This window comes from Eretmochelys imbricata, chromosome 5 (genome assembly GCF_965152235.1).
Source record: "Eretmochelys imbricata isolate rEreImb1 chromosome 5, rEreImb1.hap1, whole genome shotgun sequence".
In the NCBI taxonomy this organism is placed as follows: domain Eukaryota; kingdom Metazoa; phylum Chordata; order Testudines; family Cheloniidae; genus Eretmochelys; species Eretmochelys imbricata.
The window spans coordinates 122387132-122412145 of record NC_135576.1 but is presented as its reverse complement, the minus strand read 5'-3'; the positions used below and the strand labels follow the sequence as shown (position 1 = coordinate 122412145).

The 25014-nt window shown below is 46.8% G+C and overlaps 2 protein-coding genes across 2 annotated transcripts; both read left to right on the top strand.

Moving 5' to 3' along the window:
- The first annotated feature begins 2529 nt into the window (after positions 1–2529).
- MRPL50 (mitochondrial ribosomal protein L50) lies at positions 2530–5827 on the top strand. Its single transcript, XM_077817810.1, has 2 exons — positions 2530–2641; positions 4301–5827. The coding sequence occupies exons 1-2, from the start codon at positions 2556–2558 to the stop codon at positions 4689–4691; spliced, it is 477 nt and encodes a 158-aa protein (XP_077673936.1). The 5' UTR covers positions 2530–2555; the 3' UTR covers positions 4692–5827.
- A 9840-nt stretch (positions 5828–15667) lies between these two features.
- Positions 15668–23490, top strand: BAAT (bile acid-CoA:amino acid N-acyltransferase). Its single transcript, XM_077816493.1, has 3 exons — positions 15668–16130; positions 21136–21338; positions 22797–23490. The coding sequence occupies exons 1-3, from the start codon at positions 15668–15670 to the stop codon at positions 23391–23393; spliced, it is 1263 nt and encodes a 420-aa protein (XP_077672619.1). The 3' UTR covers positions 23394–23490.
- The last annotated feature ends 1524 nt before the right edge of the window (positions 23491–25014 follow it).

Genomic DNA, 25014 nt, shown 5'->3' with positions numbered 1-25014 from the left:
TTTGAGAGCTGAGTTAATGATGTGTGTATAATACCTAACTCTTACATGGCACTTTTCATACACAGATCCCAAAGCACTTTACAAAGGAAATAAACACTACTATCCCCATTTTACAGACTGAGGAAACTGAAGCACAGACACATTATGTGATTTGTCCAAAGCTACTCAGAACCTGTCTCCTGAGTTCCCAGGCAGACTCTGTCCACTAGGTCCTGCTGCCTCTTAGATACTGATTCAGTGCACACTCTCTGTAAACTTGTAGTCACTATCACATTCTGGGGTTCAATCCAAACGAGCGAGGGGTTGTATCACAGCCTGCCCTATAACCCTGGATGCCTCACAATGCTTTGCAGTTGTACTTCCCAACCTGAGCTGCTCACAGTCTACCACCATGCAGGTCACACCCTGAGGGTCTGTATCCAGCCACAGCCCTGGTCCAGCAGCTCTGACCCCGACAGCCTGTTAGCAAAACATCAGTCACACTCTGGCTTCCACCAGACTTGGTTACTACTTGCAGGGTGACCCCAACACACTCCCAGTTCCAAATTTTCCAAAATCAGGTGTTCTGCACTGTCCAGCCCTTTCGTGAACAGTTCCAATACTAAAGGTTGGTTGCTCCTGTAAAGAGTCAATATTCAACAGTTTGCTACTTTAACTGGAGTTACTGAACAATTCAGTCTAAACTCAGCATTGGATTGGTTTAGATTTTAAAAAAAGAAAACAGGTTTATTAACAAAAGAAGATACGATTTTAAGTGAATTCAAGTATGACAGATAAAGTTAGAAATGGTTATAAGCAAATAAAAGTGAAAATACACATCTACAAGTCTAAAACTTAATCTAGCAAGGCTTTGTTCAAGATCGCCTCTCTCACCCAGTCTTCCAGTACGATGATGACTGACCCTTTCCTTGGTAAGGATCTCTCCCCAAGGCCCAACAATATTGGTGCCTTTGTTTTCTTAGGTGAAAGAGAGCGATCACTAGGGGTTCTCTGCTCCTTTCTTTTATAATCTAGTGAACCCATGAACTAGGTTATTCTGAAGATTCCCCTCAAAGCAAAGATTATTCAAACAATAAAGGACGCAATATGGAATAGGGTGGTGAAGGAGGCACCTTTCTTCCCACCTGTGTTTGCAGAAATGCAAATCTGCTTCATCTTCTGTCAATTTCTCTCCCTGCTATCTTGAGGACCCACTTTACTATTTATATATAAACTGAGGTAAAACACACATTCCTCTGTTTAGGATAGACCTGTTTAACAACCTTTGCCTAGGCATGGCTGTGTGGTTTTGAATGTGTGCTAACATCATACAGGGGGATTTCGTAATGTCCCATATAATGCTACTACACACATTGCACCAAGATATTATTGACCAGCAAGTTATTAGTTTTCAAATGATACCTCACAAGGTATCTTTGTACAAAGATAATTACAATAGCGCATAGGGTGTGACTATGGGGTGCTTTTGGTCAAGTCACCCTATGTAACTCACGGTTGTGTGCAATATAACAGTACCTTTCTTCCCCTAAAAGATTACATTTCTCTGCAAAAAGTTCCCAAGATTGAAAAACACCTCTGCCATTCAAAAGTGAATGCTGCAACTGTTTCAACGGCTGCTCCTCGCAGCCCAACCAAGAAGGAATGGTGGGCTGGAGTCAGCCCCCTGCAGTATGTGGTGACGTGTAATGCACCATCCTCATTGCCTGCCGGCTCTATTCTAGGTACCCCAAGTAGGGGCTTGTTAACCGAATGCATTGCTGAGTCAGGAGGCTGAACAAAGGGATTTAATGATGCAAGTGAGCACATGCACCACACGAATACCCGTGAACCAAGGCATGGCTGATACAACCATCTCAGGCTTGCAGCTTTCGCAGCAGCTCAGTATTGTCACTGTCATCGTTCAAAAACCGCGAGTCAGGCCCCAATGATGAGACAGGCCTAAAAATACGGAGATCTGAAAAGTACACGTTGGGCTCTTGTTGAGTCTTCAGGCTGCACCGGGACACGCTCTCCAGCTTTCCTCCACACCCATGAGGGCTAGAAACTTACTTTAAGCCCCCGGTCCCCGCGAAAGCTGAGATTCCCACATAATCACAGCTCTGGATCAAGAGCTGGGCTTTATGAAAAGCATTTAAAAAAAAAAAGTCACAAAACTCATCATAAGATCAGGGCCCGGCGTGACACGGAGCCGCCGCTCCCCCGCCCCAGCTGGGCCACCACCAGCAGCTCCCCACGGGCACGGAGGAGGCCCCATCCCGGTTGCTATGGCAACAAGCGCCCCGGCAGCTGCAGACCCTTCCCACATCCTCCGGGCCTCACCCCGCTCAGCTCCACCCAGGGCACGAGCCCCCGGAGGCCGCAGCCTCGCTCCGCTCCGAGGCGAACTACATCCCCCAGAGCGCTCCGCGGCGCCGTGCCTCGCCCACGTGACCGAAACAGCCCATGACTCCCCTTCCCGTGAGGCAACGCGCACTCACGAGATAGTCCGACCTCTCCCGTCGTGCCACGGGCCTTACGTGCGGGGGCGGGGCCAGTCTTTCTGTGGCGCTTCCAAGATGGCTACCGCCTGTGGGCTCGTGCGCCCCTGGAAGCGGCTGCGTCTGGGGGTCCTGCCGCGCAGGGCATTGTGGGGAGGCCTGAGGTAACCGCGAGGGAGGCTCCGTGGCCGAGCTACTCTCGGCCCCTCCCGCTGAGGCGCCCGGTGCGGGGCCGGGCCCGGGCCCGGAGTGGGGAGGGACGGCGGCTTGGGGCTGGGGTTCGAGTGTCCGCCGCGCCGCCGGCCCTAGCCGCGCTAGCCTCGTTCTAGCCTTCAGCCCCGCCCCCCGCTCGAGCTTGCCGCCAGCTGTCGCGAGCTTCCTCGCCTCCCCAGCCCGGGCTCGCCTGACAGCGGCGGGTAGCGAGTGGGCACGGCCAGGGCCGGCTCTAGGATTTTTGCTTCCCCAAGCAAAAAAAATTTTTGGCCGTCTCTCTTCCCGCCCCCGCCCGTTCCCGGCTCTGCCCCAACTCCACCGCTTCCCACCCCCTTCCCCACCTCCTCCCCCGGGCGTGCCGCATTTCCCCCACCCCCGCAACCCCCGCCCTCGCTCACCTCCGCTCCGCCTGCTCCCCTGGAGCGCGTTCAGGGGAGCAGGCGGAGCGGAGGTGAGCGAGGGCGGGGGGGGGGCCGCAGGAAGTAGTGGGGGGGGGGTGTAGGAACCGCTCCCCGCCCCAGCTCACCTCCGCTCCACCCCCGAGCACCTCCTCTCGGCTTCTCCCCCCTCCCTCCCAGGCTTGCCGCCAAACAGCTGTTTCCTGCCCAGCAAGCCTGGAAGGGAGGGGGGAGAAAGGGAGCGGCGGTGCGCTCAGGGGAGCAGGCGGAGGCGAGCTGGGGCGGCGGGGCCACATTTCGAGGGGCGGCATGGCCAGCGCCGGAATGGCGCCCCTAGAAATGTGCCACCCCAAGCACCTGCTTGTTTTGCTGGGGCCTAGAGCCAGCCCTGGGCACCGCGTAGCCCTACTAACACTGCCCGCGCCACAGCAGCTGAGCTCGCGGAGAGCTCGTATCTGCCTGGCTTGTCCTGTAGACTTAGGGCTTGTCTACACTGCGACGTTGTGGACAAAGCTTGTTTCTTTCATGGGTACTTTAAAAAGCCCCCCTGGGAAAGACAAATTTTGCTGAAGCAAATGGCAGTGTGAACACTGCTTTGTCTCCTGCTGACAGAGCTAACGCCACTTGTGGGACTGGAAGTATTTTGTCTGCAGAAGTGCCGACAAAATACCGACAGAGCGTTTACATATGCTGGCTTTTAGCAACAAGGCTGTGTTGGCACAGCCTTGTCGCTAAAAGCTGCATAGTGTAGACAGGCCCTCAGCTACACAGACTCCAAGGGCAGCGTAGACATGCCGCCAGGGCCCGGCTACCTGACAGCTGCTACATTAGCACAACACCCCGCTGCAGGTGTGCCACTAAAGTACCATAAACCTTCGTACAGTCATTGTGAGCACCTCAGTCTGAGGCCTCACAGAGATGCTGTGAAAGTGCAGGGGCACTTGCTCCGTGAATATTATTGAAGGTGAGCTTTCTGGAAAAAGCTGGGACTAGGCTCAGAGTGGTAATGTTTGTATTGAGTGTGTATGCAAATTAGTGAAGGAAACAGCTTGCTCTGTCTTCAGTGCTGGCATATGTAAGCGCTATCAAATTGTGGTAGCGAAACCAAAAATGAGTGTGAATCGGGGGAGGAGGGGAATCTAACCTAAATGGAAAAGGACACTCAATTCAATAGCCACTGGGAGATTTAAAATACTTCCTTCTGATTAACAGGAAGAAGGTGAAAGAACCAGAGGAGGTTGAAACAGCTGTTCTAGTGAAAGAACCACCCATCCTGGCGTGTCCCCCACCACGCAGTAGGAAGTACCTTCCCCCAGAGGATCTCCAGAGTCGTCTTGAGTCTCATGTCAGGGAAATTTTTGGACCCTCACTCTCTGAGGACTGGCAAAAGGCTTCACTAAAAGAAAGCAAGTTAAAGTATCACCTGCTGGCACAACTGGCTGCAGAACTAGGCCATGCGGTCCCCAATTCACAACTCCACCAGATGTGCACTGCTGGGGATGTCTTAGCTTTCTACAGCACACAGGTCAAAGATGCCTCAAAATTTGATGAGCTATGCACTGCAGAGCTGCCCTCAAACCTAAAGATTATGTGGGAATACTGAGTCATGCCAGAGAAGAGGGATGACTTCTGGGATGATGTCTAGGTGAGATTCATCATGGTGATGGTCTACACATCATATAGTCCATTGGGAGTTCATTTAAATATCTTCAGATTTAAAGGACAGTGCTTACTGCTTCAAAAAAACAAAAAAAAACAAAAAACCATGCTTTTGTTATGATGCGTCAGTGACAGAATGGTCAGTAAAGAGAACAATGTTTGTATCCCCTCTATTCCAGGCCATGCTCCTTATTTAAGGGTACATACAACTGTAAAAACAAACAAAACTAGCATCGAGTTTCAGAGCCTGTGTCAACTGACTCTGGCTTATACTAGGAGGCTCAGACTCAGAGCTGTAGGTCTCTTTTGCTGTGTAGACGTACCCTACAAGTAATAGAGATTGAGGATAAACAGAGGGCACTGATCCTTGCATCACTGTAAACTTCATTACTGGAATCTGTATTGCATAATGCGGCTTTGTGACCTTGCATATATATGATGTAGAGAGAGACTGATACTGAGGGAATCTGTCAGACTTATTCATGTGTGCTGGAGCTAGCAGATTGTGGAGGAGGGGTGGGGAAAAAGTCACCCTCTCCTTTTCTCCAGTGTATCTTGTAACAGTCAGCCTTCTCTGGATGGGGTGGAAATGTAGGTCCTATCAGCAATAGTACAATCAAAAGCAATTCCAGATGCACAGTCTGTAAATCCATTAGATGTAGGGTGTTTAGATTACAAATTGGCTGCTCTTGAAGAAACTGCTATGTGGATGTACCAAAACAAACTGAACTGGTTGCTTTTAGACAATGAGCTCCAGCCTAACTCAAAACAACCATGGTCTTAAGTAAACATTTTCAGGTATCACCAAGATTCAGTATCGCTATTACATTTCCTAGTTAAGGACTCCCACCATATGCTAGGAAACTAAGTTCTGGTCCCCTCAGCAGTTGCTTATTACAGTGTTCACTCTATTCAGAAGTTTTTCTTACCACACAGCGTAAGTGCATCTCCAACAGTTAGTCCGCAAGAGTAGACGGTGGTGATTTGATGTACATACCCATCAACGATGTATGAAACAAAAATAGAAACATTTTGTAAGGAGATGTAAAATAAATGACAAGGTGTGGAAAAGGAAATGTACTGGTGTTGATTATGTGTGACTTCTGTCTTTCACAGACAAGTTTAAATGCAAGAGTGGTCATCTGTGGGTATGTGTGAGCGTGGGTCTGGGGGAGGATGAATGTATCTACACCATCACACATGGTGAGCCTGGGTGGATCCCTTTGGGTAGGAGGCATTTACAGTAACTTGTATTAACAGATAATGCAGCATTGTGGAGCAGGATTGTATTGCTCAGCAGACCTTTTCATCATCTGCATGTGGCACTCCTGCTCTAGGATTTATTTTTACTTGAGTGCAAACATATAGGTTGTGTCAGTTTTGAAGTACAGTGAGCAGCTTCCCTTTTCAATTGCGGATTCCTATTACAAAGGTTATTTTGCTGCTTTAATCAACAAATTTCATAGCCATCACTTTATCACAATTCCCAAAAAGTTACTAGGGAACTCATACTCCCAAGTGCCTCTTCCCTTCCCAGTCCAGAGGAGTTCTAGCTTTGCCTCACAGCAATTCTTTTAATTGTTTTGGATGACGCTTTAGTAGAAACAGTGCTACTTCTGGTAGCTATGTATATGGGTGGGCTGGGAGAGGTGTGTAGAAGAGTTAACTCACCATAGGTGCATCCCTTTGTGACTGGGCATGGCATAGCAGGCTCTCCTCCTCTAGCACCTTATGCTGACAATCACTCTGGTTCTTGCACTGGTCTCCCTCTTCTTGTACCTCCGCTCTCTAGTCAGGTCACATTTAGTCTTGCCCTTCTAGGATAATAGGAAGTCTAACAAACAAATGTGTGATCCCTCCAGCCAGTCTGCCACTATCAATTCAGAGCCCAGTAGTCCATTCACTGTTTTCTCAGGGTATCCAGTAGTCCATGTCACCTTAGAAGCTTCACACCACCTTATCAGGTGAACCCAGGCCTGCCTTCTACACTGGGTTCTAATCCAGGGACCCTAGGGCAGGCAGTCAAGGTTCACTTCACCAGACTCATTGCTGCTATCCTTCCTACAAAGCCTTTCCCTGGGCTTTCTCCTCACAGTGCAAGAGCCTTCTCATTCCCTCCAAGCCTCTTCACTGCCTGCCCTAGGGAAAATGATTGCAGAGTTTCTCCCTATAGCCCCTTCTGTTCCAAACTTCCTCTGTTTATAGCACCACTCAGCTCATTCCCAGCTCGGCTTCATCATTAATTAGGCCTGGCCCACCTCCAGGTCCCACTAAGGTCCACGTTAACCCTTTCTGAGCCAGGACAGGGTATACACTGCATCACATTTAGAAGAGTTGACTCAGCACAAGCACACTTCTGGAGATACCCATGTCATACTACAAGTTAGGAATTGTAAACGCATCATAGAAGATTAGAGTTGGAAGAGATCTCGGGAGGTCATCTAGACCAACCCTTTGCTCAAACAAGGACCAACCCCAACTAAACTATCCTCACCTAAACTATGAAAGATCTTCATTTGTAATGCAAATACCTTTCATATCAGCACCTAGCATAGTGTGTGTAAATAGAGGCAATGTAGCAAACCCAAAATATATAAATCTGTCCATAATTGTGGGAGGCAGGAAATGGTTGAGGGCTGATTCATAGATTCCAAGGCTAGAAGGGAGCATTGTGATCATCTATTCTGACTCCTATATAACACAGGCCATAGAACTCCCTCAGAATAAGTTCTATAGCTCCAATAAGATGAAGAAACCACAGAGGCATTGTTGGGTCCTTAATAACTCTGTTTACTAACTACAGTCTTAGCTATATACAGCCTGCTGTACTAGCAGCATCTAAAACACAGAACATGGTGAGTGTTTCTAAACAATTTACATAAGAACGGCCATACTGGGTCAGACCAAAGGTCCATCTAGCCCAGTATCCTGTCTTCTGACAGCGGCCAATGCCAGGTGCCCTAGAGGGAATGAACAGAACAGGTAATCAAGTGATCCATCCCCTGTCACCCATTCCCAGCTTCTGGCAAACAGAGGCTAGGGACACCATCCCTGTCCATCCTGGCTAATAGCCATTGATGGACCTATCCTCCATGAATGTATCTAGTTCTTTTTTGAACCCTGTTACAGTCTTGGCCTTCACAAAATCCTCTGGCAAGGAGTTCCACAGGTTGACTCTGCATTGTGTGAAAAAAATACTTCCTTTTGTTTGTTTTAAACCTGCTGCCTATTAAATTTACATTATTTCTGTGTAATAAAGATGTTCTAAATACTGGAGTCTTGTTCGTGGTTTCTGGTGAGTCAAGTTTGCAAGTACCTTGCAAAAAGGATTGGAATGGAGAACGACCAAATCCCATAGGGTTTCTCATATATTTATGGAGTGCCCTAATTTCAAGGAGCCTAAAGTACATAATAAACTATGTATCTATAAGAATGGCTTCACTGTTGCAATTGAGCCATAGGGGAGGTGAAAGGGAGCAGGCAGGTGGCATGTGTGGAATAGCAGGTGTAGGAGAAGTGACGACAAAAAGATAGGTTTCAGAGTAACAGCCGTGTTAGTCTGTATTCGCAAAAAGAAAAGGAGTACTTGTGGTACCTTAGAGACTAACCAATTTATTTGACCATAAGCTTTCGTGGGTTTTTCTCACCCCGCCCCCCCAACACACACACAAACTCACTCTCCTGCTGGTAATAGTTCATCCAAACTGACCACTCTCCTTACAATGTGTATGATAATCAAGGTGGGCCATTTCCAGCATAAATCCAAGTTTAACCAGAACGTCGGGGGGGGGGGGGGGGGGGTTTGTAGGAAAAAACAAGGGGAAATAGGCTACCTTGCATAATGACTTAGCCACTCCCAGTCTCTATTTAAGCCTAAATTAATAGTATCCAATTTGCAAATGAATTCAAATTTCCTTTTGACAAAAATTTCCTTTTGACTAACTTTGAATTTCCTTTTGACAAAAAGATACCTGCCCAAAGTCAAAATTTCACAGAAAGCACTGGGGATCTTTAATGTTTATACTAAGTGACAGAACCTGGTTTTTGAACCAAGTTACCTGAGGGTCTTTGTCCTAAAGATCCATGGATGGTAAACTGTATGGAGTTCAATTATCTATCTCGGCAGAATCAGGGCTGGCCCTAGACCAAATGGCGCCATAGGCAAGGAGTGTCTTCAGCGCCCCCTCCCTCCATTTGTTAAACTTTTGAATACCTTATTTTTTATTGCATTTGTAGCCCATTTCATGACTTTGATGCATGTCTTGCATGCATGATTGATCCCTGTGCTATAAGATGATAAATTTGATATACGATGATATAAGATGATAAATTTACACTAGGATCTGTAAATCTGTATTTATTCATGCCATATATAAGCAAATAAAAAAATTAGTTTCCTCTAAGCTTATGGAAACTTTTTAATTGTAAGAATAACTGAAATGTACTAACATCAAGAAATTGAACTGTGCACCAACATTGTATGGACCACTATTAAATAGTGTTACACTAGGTGACAGCCTTAGAATGTTAACCCTCGTCCGTGAGTTCAGAAAGTCATTTTTCTCGCCTTTTCCCCGCAAAATGAAGCACAGCATCAGAGAGATCTAAAGACTGGCCAATTCATTTCCTCTAAGCTTACAGAAACATTCCAGGAGGTTAGTGAAACATGAATCCATGTACGGACCACCTGAAATATTTTCCTTCAAACATTCTATTTTCCCTTTTGTCGCTAACAACAAAAACAGCACCCCAGGCCAGGCACCCCGCAAGCCCGGCACCCTGGGTCACCTGCCCCTAAATCCAGCCCTTGACAGGATGACGGACTGAGTTGACTCTTTTGAAATCTGAACATTTGTTTTGAGGGAGCTGAAATATTTCAAACCTAATATTTGCCCACTATGTTATCCCTTCTGGACGGATGGAGAGAAGCACACATACACTCTTTTTGATGTTCAGCTAACATGGTCAAAGGTGCCACTATAATAGGTAGATAACTGCTGGTCTTTTCTGAACAGCTGGAAAAATATTTTTGGGGATTTTTTTTTTTTTAATTTCAATTGGATGTTATTTAAATTACAAGTTTTTCTTTTGTTTAAAAAAAAATCTGTTTAAAATGAGATCTGAATTTAATATAAAATAGAGTAAGGCCAAAACTTACTATAATCTCTTAAAACATTTAAATTAAAATATGCTGAATCCATGAGCCTCTATCAAGAATTTTGAGCTAAAGGCTGCTTTCTATATAATGAAAGAATCAGGGGGCAAATATCTAACTTTTATGGTCAAGCTTTATAAATATGGCACAATAGGTCATGTCCTGTATTAAGGACTTGATCCTGTGGGGGACCCAGGGACTTTGCTAAAAGTGCAAGAGACTGGCAAAGTCATCACAGGCATCGGGACTTGGCCTCGACACCATCATGTATCTCTCAGGTGCCTCCACTGAGCCCAGTGGCGTGGTCTAATACTCCTACTTTCTAACTTCTCCCTACCTGAGCTCTGATGGACTCAGTTCTCAAATTATGAATACTCATGACTCCATATATCAGTTTCTAAAATACTAAAAATGCACAATAGGCATCTGAAAGTACTAAGCTACATAATGACTTAAATAAATGTATGATAATCAAGGTGGGCCATTTCCAGCACAAATCCAGGTTTTCTCACCCCCCCCCCAAAAAAAAAGGGGGGGTGAGAAAACCTGGATTTGTGCTAGAAATGGCCCACCTTGATTATCATACACATTGTAAAGAGAGTGGTCACTTTGGATGGGCTATTACCAGCAGGAGAGTGAGTTTGTGTGTGTGTGTGGGGGGGGGGGGGGCGGAGGGTGAGAAAACCTGGATTTGTACTGGAAATGGCCCAACTTGATTATCATACACATTGTAAGGAGAGTGATCACTTTAGATAAGCTATTACCAGCAGGTGAGTGGGGTGGGAGGAGGTATTGTTTCATGGTCTCTGTGTATATAATGTCTTCTGCAGTTTCCACGGTATGCATCCGATGAAGTGAGCTGTAGCTCACGAAAGCTTATGCTCAAATAAATTGGTTAGTCTCTAAGGTGCCACAAGTCCTCCTTTTCTTTTTACAAATGGAACAGTTGATTCAAATCAGTGATTCAACTCAAGGCTTTCCGCTCAGTGATTTACCTGGTTGATTTAAGTCACTCCACCCTGCTTGTGAAGCACTCTCTTGGCAGTGCTGAATCAAATTAAACCAGTTCTAGCGGCAATCTGAATGGTGATGTTCCATCCTCAGAGCACACAAAAGAGGCTCAGGGTGACTTACATCCAGGCAGCAAGGAAAGGGTTACAGAGCTCACCTCTCCAATCCGCTTCCTAGTGCTTTTCCTTGGCCTTGCCCTGAAATCCTCCTCCTCTTTTCTGATGAAGTGGGTTTCAGCCCACGAAAGTTTATGCCCAAATAAATTTGCTAGTCTCTAAGGTGCCACAAGGACTCCTCTTGTTTTTGCTGATACAGACTAACATGGCTACCACTCTGATACCTCCTCTCTCTCTCTCCTGACTCTTCCTTCTCACAGGAGGGGACAGGACAGGAAGATCAGGGAGGGAAAAGGGGACGGCTTAGGAAAGAGATGCGGAGGGAAGGAGACAAGAGACAGGCTGGGAGCCTGGGAAGAAAGGGGAGGAGATTGAATCTATTGGTCTGGCCAGCCTCTCCCCTTTTAATGTAGGAGCAGTCGTTTACTGCATAATCCAGCCAAACTAAGATTTCTCGGGGCAAAGGTCTTCCTCTCAATGGTGTTTTCACAGTAGCCCTGCAGGAAGCTATGGGTAAACTGACTGGGGCTGATTTGCAATGAGACAGGATCGGACTTGGGAACAGAGGAGCCACCGCTTGTGAAGCCTGGAGGGCGCAGGTAAGAACTGGCCTCAAAGGCTTGTGCAAAACTGCTGAGCACTGGGGTGCTAAGGGCTAGATGTTAAAAGCTACGTGCCCACCTCAAACTGCAGCCAGGCACTTAGGTGCTTTTGAGAAGCTCACTGGGTGCCTAACTCCCCTTGATTTCAGTGATATTTGCATCTTCAGGTGGCTAAATATGTGTAAAAATCTGTTCTTAAATTTGCAGGAGGCTAATCTCCCTTTGTTGCATCTCAAGCCAGGAGAGGGGAAGATAAAGGAGGTGAAAGACACTGCGACAGGAGCTTATTGTGATTGGTGAGAGAGGTAGTCTTGTGAACCTGTAGGGACTGAGGGTAGGGGGGTGAGCCTCTGTGGAATCAGCAATGTACTCAGGGAATGTCTTTGTGAGTGTGTCTGTTAGGAAATAATTAAGGGAGAATGTCCTGTGTATAATCAACGGGTCATTAGGTAAGGGCAAAGTCCCACATTCCCAAAACAAGTGGCCTCACGCATACCAAGAATAGATTTAGGAGTCAGGGCAGCTTGGAAGTAGTCCTGGCTCTGATCCTGACTTGTTGTGTGGCTTTAGGCATGTCATGTGAGTGCTCTGTGCAGCAAATGTAAGTCACACTGTAGAACTGTGTAGAACTTCCTGAAAAAGCACAAGATCAAATCCGCACAGACACACCCCTGGAACCCCGACCTGGGATATTCTATCTACTACCCAAGATCCATAAACCTGGAACTCCTGGGCGCCCCATCATTTCAGGCATTGGCACCCTGACAGCAGGATTGTCTGGCTATGTAGACTCCCTCCTCAGGCCCTACGCTACCAGCACTCCCAGCTACCTTCGAGACACCACTGACTTCCTGAGGAAACTACAATCCATCGGTGATTTTCCTGAAAACACCATCCTGGCCACTATGGATGTAGAAGCCCTCTACACCAACATTCCACACAAAGATGGACTACAAGCCGTCAGGAACACTATCCCCGATAATGTCACGGCTAACCTGGTGGCTGAACTTTGTGACTTTGTCCTTACCCATAACTATTTCACATTTGGGGACAATGTATACCTTCAACTCAGCGGCACTGCTATGGGTACCCGCATGGCCCCACAGTATGCCAACATTTTTATGGCTGATTTAGAACGACGCTTCCTCAGCTCTCGTCCCTTAAAGCCCCTACTCTACTTGCGCTATATTGATGACATCTTCATCATCTGGACCCATGGAAAAGAAGCCCTTGAGGAATTCCACCATGATTTCAACAATTTCCATCCCACCACCAACCTCAGCCTGGTCCAGTCCACACAAGAGATCCACTTCCTGGACACTACAGTGCTAATAAACAATGGTCACATAAACACCACCCTATACCGGAAACCTACTGACCGCTATTCCTACCTGCATGCCTCCAGCTTTCACCCTGACCACACCACACGATCCATCGTCTACAGCCAAGCTCTGCGATACAACCGCATTTGCTCCAACCCCTCAGACAGAGACAAACACCTACAAGATCTCTGTCAAGCTTTCTTACAACTACAATACCCACCTGCGGAAGTAAAGAAACAGATTGATAGAGCCAGAAGAGTTCCCAGAAGTTACCTACTACAGGACAGGCCTAACAAAGAAAATAACAGAACACCACTAGCCGTCACCTTCAGCCCCCAACTAAAACCCCTCCAACGCATTATTAAGGATCTACAACCTATCCTAAAGGATGACCCAACACTCTCACAAATCTTGGGAGACAGGCCAGTCCTTGCCTACAGACAGCCCCGCAACCTGAAGCAAATACTCACCAACAACCACATACCACACAACAGAACCACTAACCCAGGAACTTATCCTTGCAACAAAGCCCGTTGCCAATTGTGCCCACATATCTATTCAGGGGACACCATCACAGGGCCTAATAACATCAGCCACACTATCAGAGGCTCGTTCACCTGCACATCCACCAATGTGATTTATGCCATCATGTGCCAGCAATGCCCCTCTGCCATGTACATTGGTCAAACTGGACAGTCTCTACGTAAAAGAATAAATGGACACAAATCAGATGTCAAGAATTATAACATTCATAAACCAGTTGGAGAACACTTCAATCTCTCTGGTCACGCAATCACAGACATGAAGGTCGCTATCTTAAAACAAAAAAACTTCAAATCCAGACTCCAGCGAGAAACTGCTGAATTGGAATTCATTTGCAAATTGGATACTATTAATTTAGGCTTAAACAGAGACTGGGAGTGGCTAAGTCATTATGCAAGGTAGCCTATTTCCTCTTGTTTTTTCCTACCCCCGCCCCCCCCCCCCCCCCCCGATGTTCTGGTTTAACTTGGATTTAAACTTGGAGAGTGGTCAGTTTGGACGAGCTATTACCAGCAGGAGAGTGAGTTTGTGTGTGTATGGGGGTGGGTTTTTGGAGGGGGGTGAGGGAGTGAGAGAACCTGGATTTGTGCAGGAAATGGCCTAACTTCATTATCATGCACATTGTGTAAAGAGTTGTCACTTTGGATGGGCTATCACCAGCAGGAGAGTGAATTTGTGTGGGGGGGTGGAGGGTGAGAAAACCTGGATTTGTGCTGGAAATGGCCTAACCTGAAGATTACTTTAGATAAGCTATTACCAGCAGGACAGTGGGGTGGGAGGAGGTATTGTTTCATATTCTCTGTGTATATATAAAGTCTGCTGCAGTTTCCACGGTATGCATCTGATGAAGTGAGCTGTAGCTCACGAAAGCTCATGCTCAAATAAATTGGTTAGTCTCTAAGGTGCCACAAGTACTCCTTTTCTTTTTGCGAATACAGACTAACACGGCTGTTACTCTGAAAACTGTAGAACTGGACATACTGATTTTTTTCCTATATGTGGATTTGGAAAATGAGCAATTGTTTCTAACACGTGGCCGTGCATTCTGGCAGAGGATGCCCTGGAGGATGAACACACAACGATGGTGGTTTGGAACCAGCACCTCTAGTACTAAAGTGAACAGCTCTACAGAAATAGTTCTCTGTCTTGCAGGAGTGCTGAGGCTAACTGTGTCACAGATGCTCGCATGAATGCTTGTCAAATGCTTTGAGGTCCTGGCATGGAAGATGCTACTGAAGTACAAAACATTACCACTATTTCTGCCCAGAGAGCTGTACTTCATACCCAGCTCTCACTGTCGAGGGGCCCTCAATAACTAATACAATAGAAAAAGCAGAGACAACCAGTTGACACAAATAAAGTTGAGCACTTTGGGCACCAAATAAGTGCCTTAGCCGATACAGGCTTTCATAGGATCACTCTGCTTAGTTCTGGAACATAATCAGCTCTCAAACCTTTCCTCTAAGGCCCCATAATTCAGAAACCCTCAGTTTCAGCTAAAGATGAGCCTGGCCTCTAACTCCCTCTGTTTTAGGTATTTACAGAGCACCAGTCCCTGAATTATCTGGGGTGCTGTAACATACGGAAAGAAAAGAGGAACAAGTGTCAAACAAAAGTTGGCTCTACTCCGTGGGATCTCAGCATGTTCTTCCTCAAACCCGGAGAAATATGGTCCTTGTAACTCTAGCACTTTGCTATTTACATCTTAACTGGGTGCGGAGGTTGCAGTAAAAACTATTCCAAGCAGGGAACTAGCAGGCGAGCCCCTTGTTCTATGACCAGCAATCCCTGTGGCATCCAGAAATCCTAAGCCCCACAATCAATTGAGCTGTTCTATGGTTTTTTCACGAGTTCCTCTGAACCGTGAGCTCCACTCAGAGCTTTGATTCAGTGATACCCTGGTGACTGCCGCTGAAACCTCCTAGTGCACCACATAGCCACGTGCCCAAATGCTGCTCACGGTGCACAAGTGTTCACGCCATTGTGATTGCATTTGCTGTGAGCAAGACGAAGTATTACCAGGCAATGGGCTGGATGGCCTGACTTAATAGGAATCTTCCATGCCTGCCTACCTCCTATTTCAACACACTGTAGTTTAACCGTTTGGTATTCCTTTCATCTCTACTTGTTTCCCAGGTACCTGAGGGCTACCGGCAGCCCCTGCTTTAGCAATGATCCGGCTCACAGTCACCCCGAAGATAGCCCTTGCTGATGAACCACTGAAAATCCAGGTCTCTGGCTTGCCCCCCTCCCAGCTGGTGACCCTCCAAGCCTCTCTGACCGATGAGAAAGGGGTGCTCTTCTGCTCCAAAGCATTCTACAGGTCAGATAAGGCTGGTGAGGTGGACCTGGAGCGGGCTGCTGCCACTGGAGGGGATTACACTGGTGTGCAGCCCATGGGTCTGTTTCAGTGCCTGAAGCCGGAAAAGCTGTTCCATAGGCTGATGAAGCGGGATGTGATGCAGAGTCCCTTCCGAGTCCGCCTGGACGTGTTCAACTTATATCACATGCTTTCCTCACCCCACAATCAGCCTGCAGCCAGCCAGACTGTGGAGCGGTGGTACGTGGCACCTGGAGTACAACGGGTCCAGATCAGGGGCAGCAGAGTCCGTGGAGCCCTCTTCCTCCCTCCAGGTGAGAGAATCCCCGTCTCCTTGGTTCTAGAACTGGGTAAATGAGTCCTAAATAAGGTCTTGATTCAGCAAAGCTTGCTTTTTCTGTTCACAAATGGTTTGCCAACTGATTGCAATCTTCTCCAATGTATTTGTTCGCCAGATAATTTCTGTGACTAATTCCTGGCCTAAAGATTGTCCCCAGCAGTTTGTCATGGGTGTAAAAAATCTCAGCTGCGTTGGTTAGTTATGATTGGATCAATGGGTCACGTGGTGGTGATTTTGCTTCATGACTGGATGAGCATGACTTTCAGGATTCGGTTTCCATTGAGAATACTCAGATTGATGAGTTCAGACTTACTCTCAGTGATGCTCTTCCAGCATTGGCTTGCCATTTGCTGTTTCCACAAACATTCCTGCGAGTAAAACGCAAACACAAACACACACAGAGCAAAGCACATTCATTCAAAAAAATTCATTCATGAGTATTCAAATTTTCCTTGCTTTTTTCACCCAATTCCATTCCTTTCTGGTATCTCTATCTTCTCTTTTCTGTCCTCCACCTCCTTCTCATCTGCCTCGTCTTTCTACGTAAGGTATAAGCCCCAATTCTTGTGAACAGCCAGGCAGAGCTTTCTTCATCTTAGTAACCGAGCTCTCTGTGTACAAAGTGGAGATCCCAAGGCGGTTACACTGTTCACGTGGAAAAACAACGATTTGTTTGCACATGCCTATCTGTGTGTGTGAATGTGTGGTGAGCAGAGGGATGGGGTGGTTGTAAAGTGCACAGTCATCCAGCTGTATGAGGGGGCTCTGTAAAGGGTCATTATTCATTTTGTGGTCTAAAATTAGAAATAGGTCTACAGGCTATTCCTGGAGCCCAGGAATCCAGTTAAGGCTCTTCTCTTTCAAAGGTCTATCTTCAAACATTTCAGGTGGGAAATTCCTTTCCACATAACTAGAGAAATCAAGTTCAGACTCTTCCTCAGTGGTTTCCCCGATTTCCACTCCTGCACAGCCCCATCCCTCCCTAGGGTGTATAACCAGCTGAGAGGGTTAATCTACTTTCTAGACTGTAGCCTCTTTGGGCAGGGACAGTTTCTAACGATGTGTTTGGGGCTTTGTCTAGTACCTACTGTGGGAGTGTATTGACAAGATGAGGAACTGTTATCACATCACTTAGTTGGCTCTGTTGAACCGATTGCTTTGTTTACTTTAAATGCAAATATACTTTCATTGTCTCTGGCTTACAAAGCTTGACCTAGGACTGGCAAATCCAGGTACCTTTGTCTAGCACAATCCTGGTTATCAGCCCGACTTGGATTGCTTGGTCTAAACATGTTTTGGTAACACATTTCCAGCATACTGATATAGCTCTACACGTTAACCATACATACATCATGCAGTGATATCCATGACCAGTACGTCACCAGTTTTCATAGGATGCCTTACAACACACTGGTTAGATAACTATTCTGACAACTTTGTGTTGTCGGTAGCACATATGTCAGACTTGCTGAGATTTATTTTTACATACCACTGTGCACCCTGTGCCAGTCAGGATAAAAGGGCTCTTCGGGTCACACCATCTTGGCTGGGCTCCATGTCACAGCAGTTGTGGGGCTGTTGTCCTAGGGTTCTAGTCGATTCATCTGAAAGTAGAAAGGCAGATACCAGAATTCTGCTCTGCTCCCAGGAGTGGGCTATGAGAGGTAAGAATGGGAAAGGCTGGGTTCAGTGGCGCTGTTAGCTAGTGACAACAATTCCAGTTCTAGCCATTTTGACACTGAATCGTGTTCTCATCGTGCAAGTCGTGTTCTCGTCCATCCTCCCTGTTGAAGGAAAGGCCCAGGTAGGGACCATCGAATTGTGGAAATAAATGCGTGGTTGCACAGGTGGTGTTTGAGAGAGGGCTTTGAATTCTTCGACCATGGGATGCTGTTCCAGGAAGAAGGATTGGTACGAAGAGATGGGATCCACCTAACAAAGAGAGGGAAGAGCATCTTCGCAGGCAGGCTTGCTAACCTAGTGAGAAGGGCTTTAAACTAGGTTCGCCGGGGGATGAGACCTAAGCCCAGAGGTAAGTGGGGAAGTGCGATTCTGGGAGGGAATACAAGGAGGAGGGTGCGAGGGGGAGGGCCTCCTCATCTCCACTGAGAAACTAGGGCAATCGGCTAGCTATCTTAGGTGCCTGTACACGAACGCAAGAAGCCTGGGAAACAAGCAGGAAGAACTGGAAGTCCTGGAACAGTCAAGGAACTATGATGTGATTGGAATAACAGAGACTTGGTGGGGTAACTCACATGACTGGAGCATTGTCATGGATGGGTATAATCTGTTCAGGAAGGACAGGCGGGGGAGAAAGGGTGGAGGAGTTGCACTGTAAGTAAGAGAGCAGTATGAAACTGGAGAAAATCCTGTTGAGAGTCTTTGGGTTAAGTTTAGAGGTGGGAGCAACGTGGTGGGCATCTGCTATAGACCACCAAACCAGGAGAATGAGGTAGATGAGGCTTTATTTGAACAACTAACAGAAGTTTCCACATCACAGACCCGGTTCTCATGGGGGACTTCAATCACCCTGACATCTGCTGGGAGAGCAATACAGCAGTGCACAGACAATCCAGGAAGTTTTTGGAGAGTACTGGGGACAACTTCCTGATGCAAGTGCTGGAGGAACCAACCAGGGGCCATGCTCCTCTTGACCTGCTGCTCACAAAAAGGGAAGAATTGGTAGGGGAAGTAGAAGTGGGTGGCAACCTGGGCAGCAGTGACCATGAAATGATTGAGTTCAAGATCCTGACAAAAGGAAGGAAGGAGAGCAGCAGAATACAGACCCTGGACTTCAGAAAAGCAGACTTTCACTCCCTCAGGGAATTGATGGGCAGAATCCCCTGAGAGCCTAATATGAGGGGGAAAGGAGCCCAGGAGAGCTGGCTATATTTTAAAGAAGCCTTATTGAGGGCAGAAGAACAAACCATCCCAATGTGCAGAAAGAATAGCAAATGTGGCAGGCAACCAGCTTGGTTTAACAGAGAAATCTTTGGTGAGCTTAAACACAAAAAAGGAAGTTTACAAGAAGTGGAAACGTGGACAGATGACTAGGGAGGAGAATATAAATATTGCTTAAGTGTGCAGGGGTGTAATCAGGAAGGCCAAAACACAATTGGAGTTGCAGCTAGGAAGGGATGTGAAGGGTAACAAGAAGGATTTCTACAGGTATGTTAGCAACAAGAAGGTGGTCAGCGAATGGGGGAGGCAACCTAGTGACAGATGATGTGAAAAAAGCTGAAGTACTCAATCCTTTTTTTGCCTCGGTCTTCACAGACAAGGTCAGCTCCCAGACTGCTGCACTGGGCAGCACAGTATGGGGAGGAAGCGAGTAACCCTCACTGGTGAAAGAACAGCTTAAGGACTATTTAGAAAAGCTGGACATGCACAATCCATGCATCCGGATCTAATGCATCCGAGGGTGCTGAGGGACTTGGCTGATGTGATTGCAGAGCCATTGGCCATTATCTTTGAAAACTCGTGCGATGGGGGAGGTCCTGGATGATTGGAAAAAGGCAAATATAGTGCCCATCTTTAAAAAAGGGAAGAAGAAGAATCCGGGGAACTACAGACCGGTGAGCCTCACCTCAGTCCCTGGAAAAATCATGGAGCAGGTGCTCAAGGAATTCATTTTGAAGCACTTGGAGGAGAGGAAGGTTATCAGGAACAGTCAACATGGATTCACCAAGGGCAAGTCATGGCTGACCAACCTGATCGCCTTCTATGATGAGATAAGTAGCTCCGTGAATATGGGGAAAGCGGTGGACATGATATAACCTGACTTTAGCAAATACGGTCTCCCACGGTATTCTTGCCAGCAAGTTACAGAAGTATGGATTGGATGAATGGACTATAAGGTGGATAGAAACCTGGCTAGATCGTCAGGCTCAACAGGTAGTGATCAACGGCTCACTGTCTAGTTGGCAGCCGGTATCAAGCGGAGTGACGCAGGGGTCGGTCCTGGGGCCGGTTTTGTTCAAAACCTTCATTAATGATCTGGATGATGGGATGGATTGCACCCTCAGCAAATTCGCAGATGACACTAAGCTGTGGGGAGAGGTAGATATGCTAGAGGTTAGGGATAGGGTCCAGAGTGACCTAAACAAATTGGAGGATTGGGCCAAAAGAAATCTGATGCGGTTCAACAAGGACAAGTGCAGAGTCCTGCACTTAGGACGGAAGAATCCCATGCACTGGTACAGGCTGTGGACTGACTGGCAGTTCTGCAGAAAAGGACCTGGGGATTACCGTGGATGACTCATATTCAGCTTCTCAACAGTGTGCCCTTGTTACCAAGATGGCTAACAGCATATTGGGCTGCTTTAGTAGGAGCATTGCCAGCAGATCGAGGGAAGTGATTATTCCCTTCTATTCGGCACTGGTGAGGCCACATTTGGAGTATTGTGTCCAGTTTTGGACTCCCACTACAGAAAGGATGTGGACAAATTGGACAGAGTCCAGCAGAGGGCAAGGAAAATGATTAGGGGGCTGGGGTACATGACTTATTGAGGAGAGGCTGAAGGAACTGGGCTCATTTAGTCTGCAGAAAAGAAGAGTGAGAGGGGATTTGATAGCAGCCTTCAACTACCTGAAGGGGGGTTCCAAAGGGGATGGAGCTAGTCTGTTCCCAGTGGTGGCAGATGACAGAACAAGGAGAAATGGTCTCAAGTTGCAGTCAGGGAGGTCTAGGTTGGATATTAGGAAACACTATTTCACTAGGAGGGTGGTCAAGCACTGGAAAGGGTTACCTAGGGAGGTGGTGGAATATCCATCCTTAGAGGTTTTTAAGGCCTGGCTTGACAAAGCCCTGGCTGGGATGATTTAGTTGGTGTTGGTCCTGCTTTGAGCAGGGGATTAGACCAGATGGCCTCCTGAGGTCTCTTCCAACCCCAATCTTCTATGATTCTGTGAGTCCATGCTTTCCTTTCCTTGTTTATGTCTCTGGTTTTCACTCATTTTCTCTTCCTTGTTCTCCTCAGGGGAAGGTCCTTTTCCAGGGCTGATTGACATGTTTGGTGGTGTGGGTGGACTCACTGAATTCCGAGCCAGCCTCCTTGCCAGTCGTGGCTTTGCTGCACTGGCCCTAGCTTACTTTGCGTATGAAGACCTGCCCAGGTGTCTAGATGTGGTGGATCTGGAATATTTTGAGGAAGCTGCCAACATACTCTTGGGACATCCAAAGGTATTTTCTGCTCACAGATAAGTTCTATATCGTTTCTCCCTAATGCAACCACTGCTGAAGAAAGCCAACAAACCTCCATAGGGTGTAGCTTGTGTGTCTAAGGATATAAGTACCCTGCAAAAAATAGTGTTTTCTTAACTTGGGTTAGCTGACCCAGGTTAGAAGAGCAGTGAGGACACAGCAACGTGGCTTTTAACTCAGGTTAGCAACTCGAGTTCACCCCCATTCTCCCATATAATCTTTAACTTGAGCTACTAACTTGAGTCGAAAGCTGAATTGCTGTGTCGTCACTGCTATTTTAACCCAAGTTAGTTAATGTTGATTAGCTAAGCTGAGTTAAAAACACACCATTTTTTTGCAGTGTAGCCATATCTTGAATTACTGCCTGAGCCATATTGCAACTCCCTGCAATCCCCTCCATGAACGGGGTATTCTTCCCCGCTGTCACACCTCCTGGGGAAGACAAAGATGACCAACTGCAAGTTTCATTCTCCTCCTGTTGAGTTTGCTCAGAGGTGCTCCAGACTTCAAATTATCTTTGGCCTTCTGACTAGATCTCAGTCTTCTCTGCTCCACAGAATGGGTCCTGTCGGGTCTGTAGAAAAACTAGCTCTGCGTTCAAAGAGGAACATGTCCGATCATTTTGAGTCTCACTCAGCATTAGGCACAACAACTTGTTATTGAGCAAGGCAATAGGGTCGAGACACCAGGGTTTTTATCGAACATTTTTTTTTGGGAAAAATGCAATGGGATTTCCATGGGGATGGACTAGACGGAACCTCATCTAAACTTCTTCTGAAGGATGACACGTCTAGTGGTGCAACCCCATTCTCTTCGCTCATATTGCTCAGCAGGGTTAACATCACGAGGTCAAGCCCCTGCCTGCTATCTCAAATGTCTACCCAGCTATCAACAAGCATGTATGGAATCAAAGTTGTTTTTTTTTAAAAAAGCAGAGCTGGTGATGGTGGTGGTAGGGAGACAGAGAGATAATTTCCAAGGTAATTATGACAGCCACATTTAAACTGGAAAATATGGGAAGTGGATACATAGTTCTGGAGATGGAGATAGCAAGATGGACATTTGCCGTTAATACTTATAATTGCACATTTAATTTAATTGCACAACTGCACGTAGCAAGCTGAATATTTACATACATCTAACTGGCCATGTGCAAATACAGTCCGCATTTGCAGTCTTGGTGTTTGCCTTGCATAATTTAAGGTGCAATGGTGAATATCCATCTTTCAGACTTATGTCAGTTGGATGCTTATGTTATCTTGACCTACTAGTGAAGGTCCAGATATCTTCGTGATGGCCACACTAAATACGCTTAGATAAGACTGTCACTGTTGTGCCACTTGATCAGAGAACAGGAATCATTAAAAGGCAGAATAAACACACAAAGGCTGGACATTAGTTTAATGTTTAATGTATTTCTTTATGGTGTGTTTTCAGGTGGGAGGGGCAGGAGTTGGTGTAGTTGCAATCTGCAAAGGCGCTGAGATTGCACTGGCGATGGCAACGTTCCTACCACAGATCACAGCCGCAGTTTGCATTAACGGGACCAGTGCCATTCATGGGACTGCGCTGCACTACCGTGATCTCCACATCAGCCCAATACCTTACAGACCTGAGTGTGCGCAGCTCACACCCACGGGGCTGCTCGCTCTCTCCAGTGTCTTTGGGGACACTCAAGCGGAGGCAAATCAAGGCAGCATCATCCCTGTTGAAAAGGCTCAGGGTCAGATCCTCCTCGTCGTGGGAGAGAGCGACCAGAACTATGACAGCAAAGCATATGCTGAGGAAGTGATGGAGAGGATGAGGAGACATGGGCGAAAGAACTGCACCCTGCTGTCTTATCCAGGCGCTGGGCACCTGATAGAGCCCCCGGGGTCCCCGTTCTGCCACAGCTCAAGGAGCCCCTTTTCCGTCTTTCCCGTGATGTGGGGAGGTGAAGCCCAACCCCACGCCGCAGCACAGGAACATTCTTGGAGAGAGATCCAAAAATTCCTTTGGCACCACCTGTGCCCAACAGGAAGCAGCAAGCTCTGAAAACAGGGCTGTAGCTGTGTTGGTCCCAGGATATTAGGGAGACAAGGTGGGTGAGGTGATATGTTTTACTGGCCCAACTTCTGTTGGTGAGGTGATATGTTTTAGTGGCCCAACTTCTGTTGGTGAGACAGACTAGGTTTCAAGCCACACAGAACTCTTCTTCAGGTCTGGGAAAGGTACTCCCAGTGACACAGCAGGGGGTAACAGATTGTTTTTAGCGTAAGTAGTTAGCGTCTATACACATGCCCTCTACCTTGAATGGTCCCTTAGAATATGTGCTAACTACATATGTGAAACAATGGTTCCATCTTCTAGTCAGCCGGGATACTCGGAGATCCTTTCCCAGACGTGAAGAAGAGCTCTGTGGAAGCTCGTCTCTCTCACCAACAGAAGTTGGTCCAATAAAAGATATTACCTCACCCAACTTGTCTCTCTAATAACCTGGACAGGACGGTTCTTAAAAAAAGTCTCCCTTCATCCATGCCAGGGAATCAATGGTAGAACTATTCTCACTGATCTGGTTTCAGCTGTAGTGGGGTAGAACCTGTAAGAGGCAGACCTGCACACTTTGGATCTACCTCACCCAGCTGACAGAAACACGGTTCTTTCTCATCTCCTTTCTATTGGTGTTTGAAAATGGCTGAGCTGCTATTGCAGAGAGCAGATTTCACTGGGCTTTGGCTCAAGGCCCAAGTGTGGAAACCTGAGACCTATCAGTAGTTCCATCGGGGGTCACTCAGGAACCCTAAGACCAATCCCATGTCTACATTCTGCCACTCCCAAGGCAAAAAGTAGATTCCCAAGACAATAGCAAGCCAGAAGAATCACGTGTAAGGCAAGACACAAAGAACCATCCCAGCATTTCTTCAAAAAACAAATGACAGAACCCTGGATGCAAGTTTTTTTGTGATTTTTTTTTTCCATCGGTTTTGGGAAAAAAATATACAAAAAAGCCAAGAAGCACCAACTTGGAAGAGTCAGGTAAACATTCCAGTGAAAGTACAGAGAGAGGCTCTATTCCTTAAAAGGGCTATACATCAGTTATCACCATGCTAGAAAAACGAGAGGCAGGAAAACCTGAAGAACAAATAAAAGCCACAAAGTGAAACTATTGCTTTGGTTCTGTTTGTTGTAAAGAGGGTCCCCTTAGTTTATTTCTAACAATACTGTGCAAACTGTAGAAGAGCAGGTTTGTTAAAAACTCTGGACGATATGATTTACAAAAAGTGCAGACTCAGCTATTATGGCCTGTGCTGTTTATTCTTATGGCTCATTGGAGGCTCGGAATGAAACAGCGTGCCAGACCCCATGGAGATCATCAGGGCCAAATTGACCTCTTGGTCACACCAGTCCAAATCCCAAGTAACTCCCTTGACTTTAGTGATTTTGCTTTTCATTTGCACCAGTGTAACAAAGGACACCGATTAAGTGCAAGGTTCATGTTAGGACACTATAATGCAGTTATGAAACGTGGACACTCCCACCTAAGAAAAATCTGGGGCAAATCCACAGTAATGCCCTCAAGCCCATATGGCCCTATTTCTGCCCTTAAATGTGCACATCTTACCTCAAGCAGGAGTTGTGTGCGTATATCCGAGGGTGGAACTGGGCCCTGCACCAA